This window comes from Rhipicephalus sanguineus, chromosome 7 (assembly GCF_013339695.2).
Source record: "Rhipicephalus sanguineus isolate Rsan-2018 chromosome 7, BIME_Rsan_1.4, whole genome shotgun sequence".
In the NCBI taxonomy this organism is placed as follows: Eukaryota; Metazoa; Arthropoda; class Arachnida; order Ixodida; family Ixodidae; genus Rhipicephalus; species Rhipicephalus sanguineus.
This window is the reverse complement of record NC_051182.1, coordinates 59,481,285-59,502,857: the sequence shown is the minus strand read 5'-3', so window position 1 is coordinate 59,502,857 and position 21,573 is coordinate 59,481,285. Positions and strand designations below refer to the sequence as shown.

Sequence of the window (21,573 nt, the reverse complement as noted above, 5' to 3'; positions counted from 1 at the left end):
GCTGTTACCGGTTTCTATGGGACCACTAGAAACCTTTTTGGAGTCTGTTAGCAATTACTGGCCTTTTGTTGGTCCAGGTTGTCAGCTTAAGTCATGGTGTAGTTGCGCATCCCTGTTGTACCTGTTTGTTTTGCTTGGTACTGTTATAACGAATGCTGCTTGTGTGATGTCAGAATGGTTATCAAGATAAGTTTGTTTCTACCCGAGTGTACAGTGAGCGAAATATACAACATTGAAGGCTAGCTGTTTCATTGAGTGTTTGTTGGCAAAATTGAGCAGCAATTTGCTTTCTGCAGGGTCAGAACACCATACAGGTAGCGGCAAAATGTATGGCGACAACACGAGAGCCACCACTTACATCTTTCTTGGTTTTTTTTTTTGTGAAACTTGGTGTATTGAACATTGTATGCCTTGCAATGCAGCTCTAGCTAATCTTTGTAATGCTCAGCAAGTTGTGTGGGTTTTTTATGGCATTTGTCTGTGTACCCTGGAGATGCTGTCAGTGCATTGCTGCCATACCTCTATCGCCGGTGCCACTACAGTTAGAGGTTTCTTAACTAACACGAAAGAACCGCTAACCAAGTTCCATAAATATTGAATGTGCAGGCAGGTAACGCAAGCAGAAATGTAAGGAAACTCAAAAAGGACTAATTGATTTTTTCAACATTACAATCGTTCGAGTTCCTGCTTGTGTTGCCTGCTGCTTCTACATTTAAGCGTTACGACAGCGAACGAACTCCTCCAATTATATTTTTGTGATGAACGTGCTAATCAAGGCTAGCTGCCCTTTCGTGGTGACACGTATGTTTGTTAGTTGTGCAACAACCTCACTCCTAGAAATTATAGATATATGAATTAAATGTCTCAAGGTGGAATAAAATGGAGTCTGAAACAGTATTTCCATCGTGTTGGAAAACTTATTGTCCATGTGTTGCTTGTTACAAGACAACAGTAATACAGATATTACCCCAGCATCACTTTGAGTAACTCAGTTGCAAACATTATTTTGTTACCATACATGTTAGTTTTAATATCGCACAAAGCGCACATTGCAACTTATCTTGCCAAATGAATGTACCCCCAATCTCGTGTTTTTCAGCTGAATTGCCATGGCTAGGGTAGTGAGAAAATGGTCCAGCCACATTTCAGTGGAGCAGAATACAGAAAAAATGCTAGTGCATTCAAATTAGGGTGTAGTTTAAAAGTCCACGGGTCATCGTAGTCTTAAGCATACAGTTAGGTTACTTCTTGTAGCCGTAGTGTTGTTCTAAAGCAGGGGTCTCAAACATTTGGTCTGAGGGCCGCATGCAGCCCGTAGACCTCTTCCTAGTGGCGCTGCCCTCACATGATTGTCTTTGTCCCATATATATTTTAAAAATTTTTTTGATAAGTATGTACGTGAGCTTCACAGAGGCGCTTGCTTTGGGGGGGGCGGTTGGTTGTTGGGGGGGGGGGGGGAGAGGGGGGAGGGGCGTGCCCAACTTTAAAACTGGTCTCAAGCATTTTTTTTCATTAGGCACCCCATGTGGTCGTGTTAAAATCATGACCATGGAACAAGGACTCCATTTTTCAGAATCTGCGTCCAGATTTCAGTCATTCTAGAGATCAGTATCAATATGTTTCTCGATGCCTGATGTTGAATCTCTTTCAGAAGTGACCCATACGTGAGATATGCGAAAAGCCTTCTTTCAGATGGCAGCACTAGCTGACATTCTGTGTTGTTCAAACATTTCGTTTACGATAATTTGATTGGTTTAATCGAGGTATTGGAGCCCAGCCCGTATCCTCAAAAAGCTTTGTCATTCTCCCTGAAATGGTACATGAAAAGTGTAGCTTGCGCTGTATCAAAATTACACCGACCTCTTGTGCTCCCGTGAGTGACACATAACTTAAAAAAGCTACATGCAGGGTCTTGCTCATTGAGAGGTCTAGTTTGCATAAACTTCTTCAGTGCTACGTAGGTGAAATTTTTATTGGTGCAGATAGACTTTATTGTATGTGAAAGAAGCCAAAGACTGAAATTAGCACGTTTCGAGGCCTTGTTGCTATGCTTAGTGGTTCAAGTGCATGAGAAAATATCTTCAAGTCTTCGACGCGGCACAGATTAGCCAGCATTGACATTTCAACGTAAATAAAGTTCAAGAACATGAAAGTTTCATTTTAGTTTCGCTCAGTAATCAGCAGCATACTGCAAAATTAATAAAACATGTATACAGTCATGAGCAATGTGAGAGGGAACACTGAAATTACCTTTTACAGGTAATAGTGGCTAAACACAGTTGGCTGGCGCAGCATAGCCTTAGTCGCTTTTGCGCCATAAAACCCAACATAAACAAACATAAACACAGTTGGCAAATGCAAAAGTGTTCATAAGACTAACTGCTTAGTGGAAAGGTATTCAATATGTCGCATTCATATCGGTATGTTACAAATAATCATTGATTAAACAAATTTGGTTTTCCCTCTTGTATTGCTTACAACTGTGCCCTTGAAATCAATAATTTGTCACTCTGAACATTTAGCTACTTTTCTTCAGAATTCCTTTGAAGTTGTTAGACAAATGCAGGTCGCTGTTGGGGTGCTACGTGAATCGAAAGCGACGGTATCTTGAGTTGTTCGTCTTACCGAGTCCTTCAAAGCCTGTTGAACTGTTGTAATACGACGACAGTGGCAGAAGTTGCTAGGACGTATTTTTATACTCTTTGGAAAAAAAGCTGGTTTCAGCGTACGAGATGCATGTACCCTTGGAAACCCTAGCTGGGCTGTGCGTTGAATAATGCGTGGCATAATTTAATCGGAAAAACAGATGTTCTTGAGCTGTGCAGTTGTTGCTTTTGATGCGGGTCAAATATTGTCTGGCGCACTTCGAAAGGCTTCACTTACGCTGCCCTTGGCTAAATAAAGTCTTGCACCTTGTTTTCTTCACTTGTGTGCTTCCTGCCGAGCTTTTTCCTTCACAGCACTGGTTGTATGTGCCTATCTGTTGCCATAGTTATTACACAAGCGCTCCAGCTGAACCCATGACATCGACATCATCGCTGTTGCATCTGCATCCAACGTAAATGGCACAAGGGAAAGCAAAACTTATTTCGTGTGTTTTATCACACAGCATTCTTTTCTGCACTGGCATGCAAACACAGGATACAGTGAAAGGACCTGGCAGCACACATGACACCTTACGATATGATGGCCACAGCACATATCCAGGATAGTGAATTGCGTAAAGTTTTGGGCAGTGCTTATGAGGTGAACACACTGCACTGTAGTTACTATATATGCCCCCCACTGAATGTTCCCCAAGGGGAACACACAGAGGAACTCCATGCTGCACAGGCTCCCATACGGGTTCACCTTGGTAGTGACTGTACATCAGTTTGTGTCTAGTCCCATCACATAGTGAGGCTTAGACTTCCTGCAATGTGCGCTTTGTATGTCTGTACATAGCAGCAGTACGCCTCGTAGCAAAAGTGAATAGCTAAGTATAAAGTCTTACGTCGGCAAGTGTACCAGAAGTGAAAACATCCTTGGTTTTGACAGTAAGTCTCTGATCGTTCCTAATGACTGGTTTAACCAAGTTACGTTGCACAGTGCATCTTTATGTAAGTTATTGTCACGAGATCTTGAATAGCATTGTTACGTAGCAACACAGCTGGACAAACTGCAAAGCACATCACTAAAGTGTGGTTGCACTGCCTCTTGAAGGCTAACATTGCCACTACCCTCGGGTACTGGTGACCAATATTGAGAGAGGCAGCATTTATTTGAGTTTTGCCTAAAGACAACTGGAAAAAAAATGCAGAGCAAGAAAATTTTCATTTGTACTGAAGACATGCAGTTGTAACGAAATAATAAAGAAGTACATATTTAGCATGCGCACTTTCCTGTGCTCTGTACACATAACCATTACTGTGCACCTTTACCGTCAATGTCTTGGTGCTGTGGATATGGGAGCACAAAGGAGGTTACGGCAAATATTTTATGCGTGAATGCTGGTGAGACACTTGATCGACAGTTGATAGGCTGCACCTCATTTAGCATTTGGCCCTTTATAAAATTTCATTTGAAATGCTCCATAAAAGTGTTGGGCTTCTCTGAGCAAATAAGAAGCAAGCCAACTGACCAATTTGCTTTCAAGAGCATTAATTGACACCTTGCAAAAGCACCCATCATGCAAAGGCACCTTGTGTAACATGCCATTTCCTTGCTTCAGCTAGAAGAATCCAACTGCAAAAAAAGAAGTGCAGATAATAATAACATCACGACTGATGATGGCGTTCATTTCGTCAGCGTTTTACTGAAATGTCTCGAAAAAGCTTGACAAGGTCGAGAAGCCATTCTTCAAAGCAACAAACATAGAGAATAAACAGCAAATTGAATAGCGCAATGCGTGGCGTAGACCCTTTGAAGGTATATGTTGGACTCTCTATGAAAAGGACAGTGAGGTGGGGGGGTACCACTCTCCGCATTTCCCACTGCGTCGGCGTGTGCCACACTGTAAAGTGTTATATGAACGACGCAGTCGGATAAATTCAATGTTCATTTGAAACTTGTGCGACGACAAAACAACGACAGGAAGTTTTCCCCTTCATTTTTCCTCTGCTTAACCTCCCAGTCCTTTCTTTACCCTTTCTCTCTTGCCAGAAGCGAAAACTTCATTGGCTTTGACAGTAAGTCTCTAATGGTGAAGCTCAAGCTTCCTCAAGTTTTCTTCTTTGTTTCAACAGTGGAGCTGGTTAAACTCGCCATTGGTCCGTGACGTGTGAACAGGAATGATGATCTTCACGAACCAACACGCGCTCTCTTCGTCCTCTTCTTTATCGTCATCATCTTCTGCTTTGCTCGCAGAACACGTGCGCCCATTTCTCCGGCGCAGTATTTCTGATGGGCGAGAGACCGAGTGCAGAGAGAGAGAAAGAAAGAGAGCAAGAGAGAGAGAGAAAGAAAAAGAAACAGGAAAATTTTTAGCGAAAAACGATTCCTAGAGAGGCGGGATTCAAAACCACATTCCCATGATGCGAAGGCGAGCAACGTAAACACTCGATTATCCAGGCACGCTAGCAGAGCATAGCATAGCCTTGTATAGTGAAGCAAGGGGTGGGAAAGGGAAGTGATGGTGAGAAGGAGGGGAGAGAGTAAAGCATAGCATAGAAAGAAACAGGAAACAAGTGAGGAAGAGAGAGGTAAAGAAAAGGAAGAAAGAGAAAGAAATCGGGATAAATAATTAAATGGAAATAAGCAGAAAAGGACATAAACAAAGAAAAGAGGAAAAGAAAGAAAGAACAAGAAAACTAAAAAGAAACTTCAGGCTTGGCACCACTAGTGGTCGCATGGTCACGCAGTGGTTAATAGAGGCCTAAAACAAGGCTAACAATGCTCGAAACTAGCGCACAATAAACTAACACGGTCTAAAATTATATATACTATAGAAATAACCAAGAATTATTCGCAATAATTTACCTAAAATCGCGAAAAGCGCTTCTGAAACGTTCGGCTGATACCCGCGCCGTGCAAGAGAGGGCGCCACCGCCTCGGCAAGCGCTCAATTGCCGAGGCGGTGGGAAGCGTCAAGGGAATCGCTGGGTTGCCTGAGCTACGCGCTTCCTCTGGTTTCACGGTAGCAGAGCTGCATTAAGCGCAGGATTTAGAACTACACCAACGGCATTAGCGCAGTATTTCTAACTACACCAGGGCCTACACAAGAACCACATTTTTGTGTGTGTTTGTTTCATTGAGAGACTATGCCAAAGGGCAAGATTTCAAAAAAAAAAAATATATGGTCGCACCCTCTCGGGCGTGCTTTTGCTATGCAACATTAATCGTGATCAACCTTGTTTGCGCGTTGAGTCCTTCCTATCAAAGATGGTATGTCACGCTGATAGCCCGCACGCCGTCCGTGATCTGAAAGTTCCGTGCTCGCGGCGTTACAAGGAAATGCACGCAAGATGAATAACAATTCTTCTTGCGTGACAGAAAGTTACATCCATTTTAAGTGTGTCTCCAGCATCTGACAACGATACAAAGTGTCGTTCAGCAAACGACCTCGTAGAAGCGCACTGTTATCTTTCAAATTTCGCGCCGCCTGGCTGCGCTTCTAGTGCTTCTAGCGATCACCATCTCTACCGCGAGCGTTCCAATCCAGTCCAAGCCGACCGGTGAATCCAGCCGCAGCCGTCCCGTCCGCACGCATCGCAAACGCCAGCGCGGTTCTTGCCTGTCAGCCTCCATTGCTTTTTGTTCCCGCGCCCGGGAACTCGTATCTTTCGTGACTCCGAACCCCCGCACGGCCTAAAACTGTACGCCAACATGATGGCCCAGTCGTACCAGGTTACGCCTGGTGTCCTCAAAACAGTAATACAGCCGGGCATAGGACCTCGACCAAACGTCGGCGACAGCATCACCGTCCACTGCACCGGCCTGCTCACAAATCCGCCCAGGAAATTCTGGAGGTATGTAACCGCTTCGCCTGCGGCCTCGTTTTACACTCGAGGCCTAGCGTTTTCGGTATGCGCCAATCTATCTGTGAACGAGGAAATGTCGCAGCCCTGACGGCCTTTTGGGTTACGTGGGGCTCGTTATGAAAAAAGTAAAAACGGGAATGGGAGGTAGTGGGGGAATGGTTGGCGGGGGGGAGTGAACTCTCGCGAGGCGTCAAACGAGGCTTGGCATAGCGGCGGCGGTATTTGCCGAGCTCGTTTTCTGAACCGTAGGGCGTTCTTCAGCCATTTAGCTTCGGTAATACGACGGTAATCGCTGCTAATCCCCTCAACCGTCAGTATGCGTTGCTGCAGGAAGTGGCCGCGTGAGCAGGGTGCAATCTTGGGATCTGGTGCGCGCGAATTGCATTGTCATTCGAAGTGCGCTCGCAGGAAATGACCTTGTTTTCCTGCTTTTTCCTCGAAACCCGCTGTTATCGCCGGCGTTCGTGTTTGCGATAAGTTCTTGTTCTTCGATATAAGTTATCTAAACTGATTTTACGCCGCGTTTATTTTGGCAAACGGTATGCCGGTGTTAATTTGTCTTTAGATAAGGAGGCTTAGGCTGTCAAAAACGCAGAGGCATGTTGTGTAATAAGAACTAAAGACTTCATGGCGAAGAGATTAAGTTCAACAACCTGCGGTCTGTGTAGATTGCACCTTTGGTGCGCGTTATAATCGATTGGTTTTCTATTTTTAAGCGTAATGCCTATAAGAGTTGACAACACGAGGTCGCTTGCTCGTGGTTACCGGCCACATTCCGAAGTCGCGAGGTTGCGAAAACACCGGCACACTTTAAGGATAAATGCTTGCGTGGCCAATATTTACGCGAACGTAGCCATTGGCATTAGGCGCCGCCGACGAATGTCGTTTTTGTTAACGTATTTAACTAGCCGTGCTTCTTTGCCAAATGGTACTGCCGTAATTTTGCTTGCGTGACTTTGAATCTAATAGGTTATGCTTGGAAATTTTTGACGTTTCAGAAAACTGCACTGAGGTTTAAACAGTGAGATGTAGTTGACGTTGCACCCCGTGCTAGCCTGTTTCATTTTTAAAATTTTTAGTGCCGTGACGTGTGCACCATAACAGGCCGAAGACAGGCCTGCAGATGTGAAAAAAAAAAGAAAAAAATTTTGTAGCTAAGAAAGCAAACCACCTGCAAATGCAATCCGATTCAGCCATGGAAGTACACGAAGGTGATTGTAACAGTGTACGTAATTTGCAAGCACTAATGTCAGTCCTATATTAGCCTGTTAAATGCAGATACGTACAAAAAATTGAATCACCTTTTCACACTTCTCCGTGAATATCGCAGTGCAAAAGATGGAAATATTAAGTTGTATTAGTTGTTTTTCTGCGTTGCAAGTGCAAGACCACTTTTTGTGTATCATTGCATTGTGCAGAGTAATGGTTAACCAATTGATTGATCCCGATCGCATTTTGATCGGGGCGAAATGCACAAAACCCCCATGTATGCGTAATGGTGTGCTGTAGAACCACAGATGGTCAAAATAAATTAGGCCCCAGCACCACATGCCCAGTTATCGCATTGTCATGCTTTAAAACATATAAACCCAGAATTTTTTTTTTTTGTTGTTGTTGCCTGCTCAGCTTTGAAAAGCTACTGAATGCAAGGTGGCTGGAACTTAAGGAAGTACTTAAAGATAACACTGCGCTAAATTCGATGCCATTTTCGCTGATGAAGTCTTACTTTTTTCTCCCACCAAATGAGATGAGTGTTCACTTGCGTTGCAAAGTAGTGCCTAATAACAGGGACACCATAGCTCTGAACAGGTTTACTGCCAAATTGTGGAGTTGCATGTTTTTGTGCACGGCCTTCACTCGTAATCAAAACAACTGGATGCCTCTGTAGGATATAAGTTGTAGCCTTATGTCCATTAATTGTAGTTGTTATAATTTAGTAGTTATTCTGCACTCTAGTGGAAAAAATTGCACCATAACATGCAATAGAGTTCAGTAGTTTTGTGAAGTGCTAGATAGCCTGAAATGCTTGCAATTTGCTGGTATGGATACATTTTGTATGTATACAGTTAAACTAACAAATTCTTAGTTTTTCATCATGTCAATCTGTTGCAGCCCTTTCAGGCACTAACTATGAAGAACTGTCTGTAGATATGCGAAACTTGCACATTATTTCAAGGCACTAGGTACTCTGTTGCAACAAACATGTCATAATACATTGATTTCTGTTTTATAGTAATTGATTTTATCTTGAAATTATCTACCGTGAAGTCACTCGTGTTCTATTTTTACATGAGTGAATCAAATCTCAGGCTGGAAATGTAGTGCAGTTTCGTTTTGAATATGTTAATTTCGAGCAAAGAAAAATAGTACTTTTGACACGGCTTGCGGAAAAGTGGCTTGTTGAATGACTCGTTTGAGTGGTACTGCCTTCAGCAAAGTGATCATATGCAGGAGGTTCAACTTACACAAAGCTAATGTATCTTGCTTAGCCGCTGGTCGACACAACTAGCAAAAACAAGTTGTGTACACAAATGTGTACAAAGCATAGTTCACTGAATGAATATATACCAACTAGCCCACCTGTTGATCCTTTTGCAAAGCATCTATCTCAAAGGGTGCCAATTTGCATAAGTGCTTCAGCACACTACATTATGCCCTCATAAACAAAATCCTGTAGGCATTCATTTGTGAATCGCAAGGTATGTGAAGGGTTGCGGTTTCAATGTAATGAAATTTAAACTTGGAACACAGAGCACAACTTCTGTGCGCGTCTGAGACTTGTGCAAATTTAATGTTGTTGGGCTGGTACAACGCTATTTCTGCATAATCAGATGATTGTAGTGTGCTCGAAGCTCTGTTGTAATTGGAGTTACAGTCGAACCCACTTATAACGATCCCAGATATAACGGATCTGTCGGTTATAACGACCATATTTCGGTGCACTTACGATTTTCCTATGCTGCCCACTGAAATTGTGTCTACATATAGCGAACATTTTTCAAAGCCGTTTAACCCCAGATATTATTATATTATTATTTTCAAAGCCTCCTACTTTTACAACTAACACTTCAGACACGGTTGCAGTAAAAATATGGCGTATACGAAGCGAGAAAAAAAGTTAAAACAGGTCTTCTAAAACATAAGAGGCACGCGCTGCACGCAACTATCCCGGAATGATCGGCTCCACGTCGCGGTACCGCGATTCAGTGAAACGGGTGTCTGTTGACTACAAAGGCGGTTTAATTCACTCGTGCACGCAGCGGGAGTCGCTTCACAGCGCGAAAAGGCCTAACTTTTCACCAGAGGGGTTGTTAGCACTTTTCAATAAAAATGCGCAGACAAAAAAAAAAGCGACTTGGTGGCCAAGTGCATGTTTTTGAGGGCGAATCCATTTACAACGAACTACTGATATAACGACCAGTTTTCGTGGCACTTTCGAGTTCGTTATAAACGAGTTCGTCTGTAGTACCGTCGCTCTTCACTTTTCAGCTCCCAGTTTAGTTAGGCAAAAAAATAGGGGTGTGTGAATATTCGAGTTTCAAATTCGAATCGAATAGTTCCTAATCGAATAATTTGACAGGACGAATATCTAAAATGCCACAAAGGCCAGCGGTGCAACTTGGTTAGGGTAGGGTGGCTAAAACTAACGCTAACGTCGCCGTTCGTTAAACTTTCACTGACATCCTGGTTCACGAGCGAGCGCATGTCGATCTTACAGGAGATTATGTCATTTCCACACGTATAAAAGCACATGAGAAAACTGTCCAGTCCTTCACAACTTCGCTCCCGAAACGAAGGCACGGACTTCTTGCGTAGTTCAGTCGTATATGCCGCAAGCGCTGTGAAAGGACCTGACTTTGGCCTGCGAAACCCTCGGTGATTGGCTTTGCATGTAAAAATTTGTTCACGCTGGGCAGTCGCCACTGCCGCACCGCACCTCTAGTTCAGAAACTTTCATCGTTCCGGTGCGCAGTTAAAACGCTGCTGTGAACAGGTGCCCGAAGACTTGGGCCCGGAGCACACATGGCGATGAAGCACAACACTACGTTACTGTTGTCAGATGAGCCATGTTACGCGACCTAGGGGAAAAGAAAGACTAGCTACCGTACACCCCTCGGTTAGGAGGTTAGGAGTGGCGCTACGGACTGGAATGGCGGCTTTTCTATCAACATGCCTGCACACCCAGAAAAGCTGAAACAAAAACCACTCCCGGACAAGTGTGTAATGAAGCTGTCAGCATGCCGTAGTGTCCCTGATTTTTCCTTTGTCTTGCCGTAACTGGCGGTACACATTTCGTGTAAATATACTATTCGATATTTCTGGCCACTATTCGGCACTATTCGATTTGATTCGAGATTAAATTTCACTATTCACACACCCCTACAAAAAAAACACATCCATGCAGCTTTGAGGTCTTTTACAGTTCTAACGTCTTTCAGGTCACTGTAGATTTTGGTGTTGCCTCACACCAGAGGACCAAAATGTGATGTCTAGCTTGTGCAATTTTGTCATTCCCACTGATTGATGAGGGCCATAAATTCACTCTTGGTAAACCGTGAGCAATTTTTGTTTAATAATGCTTCCGGTGGGACATTCTCATTGGCTGTAGTGTTAAGCTTCAGTCAGAAGAGGCAGAGACAGCGGACTACAGAATGTGGCATTATGCTGAGCATACATTAAGCGAATGAAGCACAGATACAAAAATTACGTTGGACCCGAGAACTTTTACTAGCAAGCCATCTTGTGATTTTTTTGGTGTGACCAAGTGGTCAGTAATTTTCTCAGTGACATGGTGCATGTAATTTGTTCAATGCGTCAGAATTAATATGTTCTCTTCTACTTCCCAGTTGATCATTGGTGTGTAGACACGTCCAGTGCCAAAACTCATGTCGAACTCAGTTTTGTCAAGTGCTAGCACTGCTCATACCGGAGTGTCTGCTTGCATGACGTCTTCAGTGTGTAGTTGCCTGTGAGCTGCCCGTCAATTGCCTTCCCTTTTTTTTCCTTTTCCTTTCTTTTCCCCCTTTTTTCCTTTCTTCAAAGGGTTTTGTGAAGGTTAAAGGGCCCGTTCCCAGTGACGGATGTGATGAAATGTTGCTAATGGTCGGTGTTGTGGGAGCGGGTAAGTATCGTTGCCTTGCATGGCGTTGGACTGCTCGTTTAGCTCCGGCCCCCCATAGAACTTTTTCAGTTTTCAATACACCGGTGCCACCATCCTGGGCTGTTGTATGTACGTGTAATGCTGTACGATGTGAGGTGCAGTTAATGTTTGTGCATGCTTACGTTTGGAATGGTGTTGATTCACCACTAAGAGGAAATGCCCTAGTTAAAGGTACATTAAAGGCAAATGGCAATAGATTAATGCTTTACATCATTACAGAACATTGAAGGCTGGAAGCAAATGCTGTTTGTATGTCTATTTGATACACTGAGAAGGACTTGCTTTTGGGTAGTCGGAAGTAAATTATTTCCTTTGCCTGAAGCTGCTGAAAGGTTCCTAGGATATTGTTCTAACAGGATGTTCTCACATCAACTTAATATGTCTTCAGTTTCTTTTTAAGCTGCCTGTAACGACTCTACTAGCTCTGTGGCTAGTCGCACCTGCAATTCTGGGCTAGATCAGCCAGCAAGATCTCGCTTACTATCACAGGTGACTTGCATAGGTGTAACCAAGTTATTCCATAGACCTTAATAGCTTTACCTTTGGGTCTTTGGTTGACCACCAAACTGCCCGCGATGATGGCACTTTGAAATTGCCTATAGGGGGTCGGGAGCACTAAACAGATGGCTTCGACTTGCTCGCTGCTAATGACACTAGGCGTGATGAGTTAGTCTTGCTGCTGTGCTTGTACCGTCACATTGTTTCTGCAGAAATGTATACATGTAGCTTAATGGAAAGCTACTCTATTAGGAAAGTTGAAAGGGATCGGGGTACCACCAGTCATATTGAACTGTACTCCATCCCGTTAAATCTGTGCAGTTAATTGTCAACCACCTAGTTGTGTCAGTTTCATTTTCCTGAAACGGCCAGGGGGTCACCCATTGGATGCTTCTGATCCTACTGTAAAATGACCATTCAAGTCTGATGTCTCACAGGTTGCAATCCGAGACCCACAACCTGAATGGGCTTTTGTGATCTCTGCTGGACAATGGATGACCCCTTCTAGCTCCTACTGGTTGGCTTGGCCAAGCCAGCAACATTTGCTTTGCCACATTGAGTTTGCAAAATGTGTAGACGCAGTAATTGCCGACAAGTCCTTTTACCGAAATTTGGAAGGTTGGCAGGAAAAAAGACATATGGTTTATATGTGAAACTAATTTCTTCACTTAGATCAGAAGACTCTATGCAATTTTTCCTGCGTTTGACAATAAAGGCATCCAAATTGGCACATGAAGTGAGACTGCAAGGGCATCAGGGCTAATATACGTAATTATTTTAATGCTGTAGCGTTAAAGAGCTCGTTTCGCAGAAATTTCGGGGTCGGTGGTGGTGTTTGGTTGTGAGCGAAAATTCGAAGTAGATGCAAATAAATTATTAAAAAATCTTTGGTTCAAGTGGGACTGGGTATTCAAAACTGTGACCCCTTGCTCTGTGGTGTGATGCGTTTAGCCGCTTGGCCACCACGCATACTAACGGCGAGCTATTTATATACACCATTCAGTGTTGGTGGTACGCACATCTTTGAGGTTCTTCAGTGGCTTGACTATCGCCTGAAAGATGGCACAAAGGGCCCACGGGCGCGCTTTTAAACGGCATTGCCCCGCCGTGTGGCCCTGTTTCGTCGCGCCGCATGCATGCATACAGGAGCTGGAGGGTGTCCGCACTTTGGCTTTCCTTGCGGCATGGTTTAGGTGTCCACCGAGAAGTGAAGTGAGGCTAGCTATTGGGAAGGCGATACGAACACTGTCCGATTACGCTGTCAGGTTCTACTCTTGAAAGCGGAGCTCAAGCGTCCTCCAAGCTTTTGTCAGGTTTGCACAAAATAGTTTCTTTTAATAATTAAGAGACAAAGCAAAAGTATTTTCCTGTTTCACTAAAACATGAGGCCATGTTTGCGTTACACAAATTGGGTAGGCAAAGTTGCAAACACATATACTGTAGAAACTGGAATATAGTTTTTCTTTGTTTGTTTTTTAAGACTATATAGAACTTTTGTAAAAAAAAATGCTTTGTTAGTCTGGCACCTGTCGTCTTCACACACTACCCTTCGTTGAGACGGAAATACTTTGCCGCACCTCTAGTTGCATTAAAATGAGTAATTAACTCATTAAAAATAATTTTTAATTTATTAATTTGAGGGCAGTTTATCTGGAAAGGTTGTAGGACGTGACAGTTTATAGAGTACCCATTTCTTATTAGAATTCACAGGAAGCACACAAAATTCGATATATTGATCATGGAATTCAAGGCCCTGATCCTGGCGATATTGAAACTGAGCGCACTGGGTTTGCAGTGTCTGATATTACTCAGTTATGTCAGACCGGAAGTTCACGTGACAAACTTTGAAACAACGGGTGTCGCAGCAGAGTACCAGGAAAAACGGCAACTCGTTTGAAATACACAAGTGCACCACTTGTTCATTGCATGTGATACTAATGGTGGTGATTGAAGTGGTTAACTTCAGTCACTCGAAATTGCCAGAATTGCATAGTTCTGCCAATGTCTGCTATGTAAGACTGGAGTCAGTTCATCATCCCAGTTTTCTGAAGAAAAAATTTTGACCTATATTTCAGTTTTACCTATATTTCAGTTTTTATAGTGTGTGTTGTAATGACGACTTAATAAGCTAGCATGAACTTAGCTCTAGAATGCCCTTTGTAGTCTTGTCTTGCTTGAAGCAGTATTATATAAGAGATCTTATTTGCCATACCTGAGGCAGTAAATTCATTCTTTCCTCTTTGCATGATGCATGAACAGTCTAGTCTTCTATTCTTGTTTTTCCAGTTAACATGCCTTTGCAATCAATTTCTCGGCTTGGAAACTAAATCAAAGGACTGTGTGTGTCTGACGTTCCTTCAGGCAGTCATTTGCATGATTAACTGTCTCTACACAGTTGCACTATCGATTTTGCAAAGTGCGCATGCTCATCTGATCCTTCAGCCAAGGTGTTACTGGATTCTAGGGTTGAGCACTTTACTATGCACTCCACTTGTACCTGCGGTGAGCAGGACAGCTAAGGAATGACAGTGAATCCAAAAGCTGTTGCATACTCTGAAGCCACCGCTTCTCATTCTGCTGAGCCAAACGTGGTTGGCCTTTGGAATGCTCCGTGCTGTTATGTGCATTGCGGAGTGACTGAGTATTGAAATTAATGCCCGACTCAGGACTGCTGTCAAAAGCGTTATCATGACACCAGCATTAGTGAATGCTGCAGTGTCTTCTAAATCATGACATGCTGTTGACATTGGCTCTTGGCACAGCCGGCATTCCATGCAGCCATGCTCACAGCACTTGCCCATTCAGGCTCAGCTAACTTCAACAATGCTGGCAGCAGAAGCACTACAGCCATGCTTAACTTCCAACCACTGTCCAATTAAAACATTGGCTTCTTTTTCTTTTGATCAGGTAGATGTGTTTTAGCATAAATCGGGTGTCTTTAGTTCTGTAGTCATGCTATTGGCAGTCAGTACCACTAGGCTGCATGCAACCGGACATGCTATTGGCCGATTCTGCTGAAGTTAGCAGACTGTCGCGCCATCTTGGAGTGGCAATACAAAACATTAAAGCGCCACAGTGCTGCCCCCTGGGAGTGTTTTTCAAAAGTTGCGAAACTGTGCACGCAGCGCTGGCGTAGATTTGAGCGGTTATTAGTTCGTTTTATGGCTGACAGATGACTCGACAATAAGCGCAATCCCGCAGTTTGGGCCAATGGCATGTCTGGATTTTGATACATGGAGCCTATGAGGAGTTCCAGGACTCGTATGATTGAAGACTGGTTGGCCATTTGTAAGCCAGTGCTGCCACCCATGCGTGCTGTGTGAATGTGTACCCCTTGCACCCCTTGTAGTGTGTCTCCCTTCCCTCCCTCTTTTGGCACACAGTACCCGTGACCCTGGGCAGCAACCGTTCTCCTTCCGCGTGGGAGTTGGCGAAGTGATCCGTGGCTGGGACGAAGGCTGCCTGTCCATGCAGAAGCACGAGCTGTCGCGCCTCACCATCTGCGGCCTCAAGGCGTACGGCGCTCAGGGATTTCCAGCATGGGGATATCCTTTTTTTACTCTTGTATACAGAGCTCCCCTACCTTCTAATGTACCTCTACCCCAATTACCGATTGCCTCAGTTGACGTGCTTGCTTAGAAAAGCTAATATGATCTACTAGGCAATCAGCTATCTTGTGGCCCCAATATTTGCAGCATATCTTCCAAGACCAGGTACTGCAGTGCTTGATCTCAGAGGCCAGCACAGCAGCTGAAGGCGACATTCTCACTATTTGGCTTTGCCGTTTTGTTTGAACACAGTGGCTTGTGAGCAAGGGTGGACTGGTGTCAGATAATTTGGTGACAAGCTAATGAAAGGCAGTTTCACTGCAAGGGCACAGCAATTAATGCAATCCCAATAAATTGGAATGCTATATGAATTAGGGCTAGCAGCTAGCTCCTTTGTCCACTGAGCTACTGCAGCGAGAGAAGCAACATTCATACACCACAAAATTGTCATTCAACAGTGCGCACAAAGGTATGAGCTGTCTGCTAATCTGTGTCTAGATAGAGCACATACAATCTCGATCAGCCGATCAAATTACGCAGTTCCTGCTGGAATGACGTAGCCACCCACACCTCTAAGAATTGATGTGCCTGAAAACCTCAAAATTTTAATTGTACTGCTGTAGGTTAATGAACATCATTCTTTTTCTATAATTTCCTGTGCATTAAGATTCACAGTGTATTAGGGCCAAGTGAGTGTGGTAATTTAGATAAGTGCAGTAGTGCTTGCTAGGTGAACGCATATGCCTCACAAGGTGGATGGGTAAGTGCTTTTCTGCCAGTGTGATATTGCCTTAACCCATTTCCTCCACGATCCCTCCGAATGCGGACCTGCAGTTCGAGATCCAGATATTGGCCATCAATGGCATGTGAGGAAGCCAGCAGCGATCAAGGGACAATTGTCGTTGCCATCTCTATCTGTACGTTTCACCATGGGATTCTGTAAGCACCGGCCCCCTGTTTGTGGTATGCATTAAACTTGCTGATAAACTGTGCAAAGTGGTGCCTGTGCTTCTCTGTTTAAAGTGGATGGTGCGCGGTTGTGAAGAACCTAACCATTTGGTGCACGCATTTCGTGCACTGTCCACTGCGTTGCTACGGGTAGGAGTCTGTTCTGGCCTGCCTTGGTGGCCATTTTATTCAGATACTTGTGAACTCCCAAAATTTGTGCGTAGTTTATAAAAAGATGCTCTTTGCAAGAAAAAATAAAACTGTCAGCCCCTGCAAGAAAAAATAACTGTCAGCCCCTGACCATACACTTGAAAGCAACAAACTTTGATTGTGAATAAACAATAAAATTAGGGGGTGGCGGGGATACCTGTGATCACGCTTTTTTATACAAATTCCTGATGTTGGTAAAATCAGCAAGAACATAGTCGCTGAAATGTGCCCTACCTTTCCACGTCAGCTGCTGCTTGGGTGTTGTGTTGAACTGCATATGATGGCTGCCTGCATGATATATATCCTGGAAAAGATGCATGCTTTGGGCGAGCTTTTTTAAAAGAACTTTTGTACAATCTGCACTCAAAGCCTAATGGGTGTACTGAGGTAGCCTTTCTGCCACACAATCATCTGGCTTCCTTGTTTCCTTTCTCAAACTTTCCTTATCAAGAGTGCTTGCTATGTTGCACTGATAGTACGGGCACTTCGAGATAATGCAAGGAAAGCATGCTAGATTATTGTGTGGCAGAAAGGCTGCCCAAATAAGCCTCTTGGCATTGAGTGTATCTCAGGATAACTGTCCATGTAAATGAGACTTGCAGTAAAACTGCAGTCTCTATGCCACTACAACGAAATAAACTGTATAACCAAGGAATTCTTAAAGGCACTGACAACTGGCCTGAACATGCAATTAGATGCTGGTAGAAGTGAAAAGACTGTGAAATATAGTGACAGATTCCAGCATCCTTTTCGCGTTGAGAGTAAGATTTATGCTTTCAAATCGTGTTTAAAAGTAAAAAAATCGGTATGTCGCACAGCCTAGCGGAGGAGCCTTGAAGCTGGACCATGGAGTCAATCGCTTTGCTGTACGTCATCGCGTAGACTGATGCTGTCATGCATGTCATAATTAGTCCTGAAAAATTAGAGTATATATCTTATCTATCCCTGCTCTATTCTGTGTTGCTTATGAAGTAAAAGGAGTTGCATGGTGAGAAGTGGCACTGTTTTCGCAGTAGCCAGTGCAACATGTCGAGCCGTGGCACATGCACGCATGTGCAGCAAACCGTCGCGCTTGAACACGAACCGCTCACCGTTTCTAGCTTGTGCTGTCGTGCTTCATATCCGCTGTAGATAGAAATATTCTGATTACAAATGTTTTACGGCGTTTTCCACGTTACCATTCAGTGATTAGACACTTCAAGCGGCAAGCTTTCTGTTGTGCTAAGGAAAATGGGTACCATAAAAATTGGTTGTCGGTCCCTTTAATGTCCCGGTTATATTTCATATAAGCCCTTGCCATGACATGGCAAGCATTATGATATATCTTCAGTCGGAAGCACTTTGAATTCTTACTTCTCTTCATTTAGTTCAATGAACAAATGTTCGTCATAACGTAGTTCAGCGCAAAAAACAGGCAACAGACGAGCGAGAGGACAAGGACACAGCGCATTCTTCCAACTAAAGTTTATTGGATTGCGACGCATGTATATATACACACAGGGAAAGCAAGAAAAGATAAAAGAAAAAAAACACAGGAAGTAAAAACCGAAAGGTGAAAAGAATGCGCTGTGTCCTTGTCCTCTCGCTCGTCTGTTGCCTGTTTTTTGCGCTGAACTACGTTATGACTGACTCGTTCCAACTCGCCCAACAAGCAACGTTGCTCAGTAACAAATGTTCATTTCGTTCATTTCTCCAACCTCGACTGCTTTTGGTGCAGGCTTTTTAATTTCTCTGTTGCAGACTTCACTGCCTCCAGGCATGCCAAAGAATGTTGACATATGCAGCGTTCATTTACAGTTGCATGTACCTTAGACACGTTTGTATCAAAAATGTTGGCAATGGACTTTGCATTCAGGAGTAAAGTTCCGAAAGGATGCTACCACTTGTACTTTTGAAAAATTTGTGTTGCCACTTGACCCTTTCAGCATTTCTCTGAGGGTATTAACACTAACATTCGTGTGTCAGCAGGTATGCATGTATCGGATGACCATGAGGTCTCCAGTTTGGCCTTCACATTTCAATAGAGTGGAATGCAAAAAGTTGCTATTTTGTGCAGTAAAGAAGCCTCGGTGGTTAAAATGAACCTTGGACCCACTGTGATGGTTCAGTAGTCGCCAACACTTTGCTGGCAAGCTGCACATGAAATTAGCGGGTTGTGGCCGCACCGAAAGGTGGCTAAATGAAAGAACACCTGCGCCTATATGCCAGGCTGCTTGAACAACATGACCATGTACAGGATGGCAAACACTTCCATTTTACGTCATAATATGCCATATAAATTGCAGCTGGTCAAGACTCTTCAGCACTGATGGCTGGAAGCACATGGAAGAGGTTGGAGTTCATAAGTTGTGTTAAACTGCTTGGCATAAGGCTGGGGATGCAGGAAAATGAGTAGGACAAGATGGCATAGTGCTGCAGAGTGGTTGATGCGGTGGGATTAAATGATACTGACAAGTCCGAGTGAAATGAACCTGTGCTCAAATCGTGTTTATGTTCCAGAGGTTCTGCATAGCATCAGTAGGTGCAAGAGAATTGGTTCCCCAACATCGTGGAGAGGACAGATTATAAGTGAATCAAGCACTCTTATAACGGCACAGTTATTTACACTCTAAAACGAATGGGTGTATTTAGGGGGTCTTTCTGGCCTACAATAATCTATGTTGTGTGCCTTTCCTTGCATGTCGACACATGGTACTTCCTAGTCTCAAAAGGTGTGCATTGTATTAGTGCGAGAGCATTTCTGGCAGGAAACTTGTGAGTGCAGAGTTGTCTAAAAAGGAAATGCAAGCAAGCCAGATAACTATTGTGGGGCAAATACTCCCCAAACATGCCCTTTGGTTTTAAAGTAGTTTTGCCCTTTAGTGTGTATTTTCATCAAGAATCTGGCTCAGTCATGTTTTTTGAAAACAGTTTGCTGCTATACTAAAAGGAATGCTACATCAACTGATAGCCTGCATGCTTTTCATGACCAGGAAGTACCAGGCACATGGCAATGCAAGTAAAGGCACTCGAGATAGACAATACACCCCAAAAGGTGCGACTGTGTAGAGGTATACTTTAAAAGCATCTTTGGGTGGTCGTTTCGTAGCACACCGGCTACAAGCGGTTGGTTCTTTCAGATTGCTGGAATCCGACTTGGGAGCACCAACCGACGACGTTGGGGCAATTGCGAGATCCGGCCGGTTTTCGGTCACGTGAGTGCCATGCAGCTTTCGTCAGCACGCTTTTGCCCGCGTCGGATCGGCTGTTTAGGCGGTTTTTGTCATTGTGCTGTCATGCTTTGTGTGCGTCACATCGTTAATGACAAAATTAAATCTGAATTTATCAGCAGTACTTTCAGTCCTAAGTTGAGCAAGCATTGACAGTGTAATTGTCGTTATGCTGAAAATTTGCTGCGCTGGCATAGGATTGTCTCACCAGCAGTGGCCATTGTAGTGGTCACTTTTGTAGCCCGCCAGTTTGTCTGGCACACGCTATCGTTTGCAGTGGCGGTGGCGTTCCGTTGGGCATCATAGTACCCTTTGGACCTCGTTTGCTTCCCACTCCAGGAACTACTTACCACTTTGAATGGTGTGTTCTTTTTCTTACTGACCAGGACCTTGCAGTCCGACTTGTGGACCATATTGAGCACTGAAATTAAGCACAGCAGTGCCGCTGCTTGGGCAAGTATGATTAGTACTGTACAGAGGTGTAATAGAAGGTGCGGCTTTTGCATGTTTTACTAACAGTCCGTGTTATATAACCCCTTCAGGCGCAAGTTATGATGCACTGTTTGCAAATGCGTCAAATTCGCATGGCATGATTCCAAGGCACTCGGTAATACATTCCAAGAAAGAAAATGAATGTGTTTTATGTGACTTTCAGTAATGAATGTTAATTAGCCTGTAATTAAATATCCAGTTGTTCTGCAATCAGTCAGCTTCAATCCCTGCATAAAAAGGATCAAACATTAGGCCCAAAATGCATGCCCAGTTTGTTTTTTGGTTGTATTCGTTTCGAGCAAAGAGAAAAAAATACTCTTGACGTTGGTCCTGGAACGTGGCACGTCGAACGATCGTCGAACACGGTAGTGTCTCCAGCAAAGTGATCCTCTGCAGCAATACGCAGCACAATGAAGTTAAATGACTGCTAGTTGTCCACTGAGGAAGCCAGCACGAATGTGCACACTGCATTTCAAGCCATTTGAAGAAACATGTGGTGCGTGACATGCCTCCGAAGTTGATGTGTACAATTGTACACACCACCGCCGAAGGGGATAATGCAATGCCATCAAGGTATGAATTACGAACTCTCTCCAAAAAGAGCTGTTCCCCATCTTGCTTGTAACACTGCTAGATTTGCTCCAAATGGCTTCAGGGGTAGCAAATTTTGCTACGTGCTGCTACGAAAGCCTCATTCTGGCAATAGTAAGTGCACTGGTTTTCAGAGTGCCATCTCTGTCCCAAACACTGATGCTAACGGTGAGACTGAGATTCAGTATGTTAGTGCTCTCTCCTGCATCCATTTGATTTATAACGTGATTAGTATTGTATACACATAGACTGGAACTTAGAATAACAGACAGCTGAGCTAGTTGGTAAGTATTCATTCTAAAAAAGACAGGGCGTGCAAACACGGACACAAGAAAGAAGGCACGAAAACTTATCTGCGCATGCCCATGCAACAGGCGAACCTATCAATCCGGCACGCGTGGTGGTCTACGTGGAAGATAACTGTTAAGGCATTTGATTTCACCTTTATGCAAGTTAAT

General features: G+C 43.8%; 2 protein-coding genes across 2 annotated transcripts in view; both read left to right on the top strand.

Moving 5' to 3' along the window:
• Positions 1-21,573, top strand: part of LOC119399469 (TBC1 domain family member 9-like) — a 705,668-nt gene that overhangs the window by 87,969 nt on the left and 596,126 nt on the right.
• On the top strand, positions 6,137-16,661 carry LOC119399473 (uncharacterized). Its single transcript, XM_037666275.2, has 3 exons — positions 6,137-6,446; positions 15,501-15,662; positions 16,475-16,661. Exons 1-3 carry the CDS (start codon positions 6,304-6,306, stop codon positions 16,533-16,535), a joined length of 366 nt encoding a protein of 121 aa, XP_037522203.1. The 5' UTR covers positions 6,137-6,303; the 3' UTR covers positions 16,536-16,661.

What these genes read in the sequence shown, in the direction of transcription:
- LOC119399473 (XM_037666275.2), top strand. Translation starts at nt 6,304, where the DNA reads ATGATGGCCCAGTCGTACCAGGTTACGCCTGGTGTCCTCAAAACAGTA. An exon ending in CCGCCCAGGAAATTCTGGAG is followed by an intron (nt 6,447 to 15,500) that starts GTATGTAACCGC and finishes TTTGGCACACAG; the next exon opens with TACCCGTGACCCTGGGCAGC. An exon ending in CAGGGATTTCCAGCATGGGG is followed by an intron (nt 15,663 to 16,474) that starts ATATCCTTTTTT and finishes CATTTCCTCCAC; the next exon opens with GATCCCTCCGAATGCGGACC.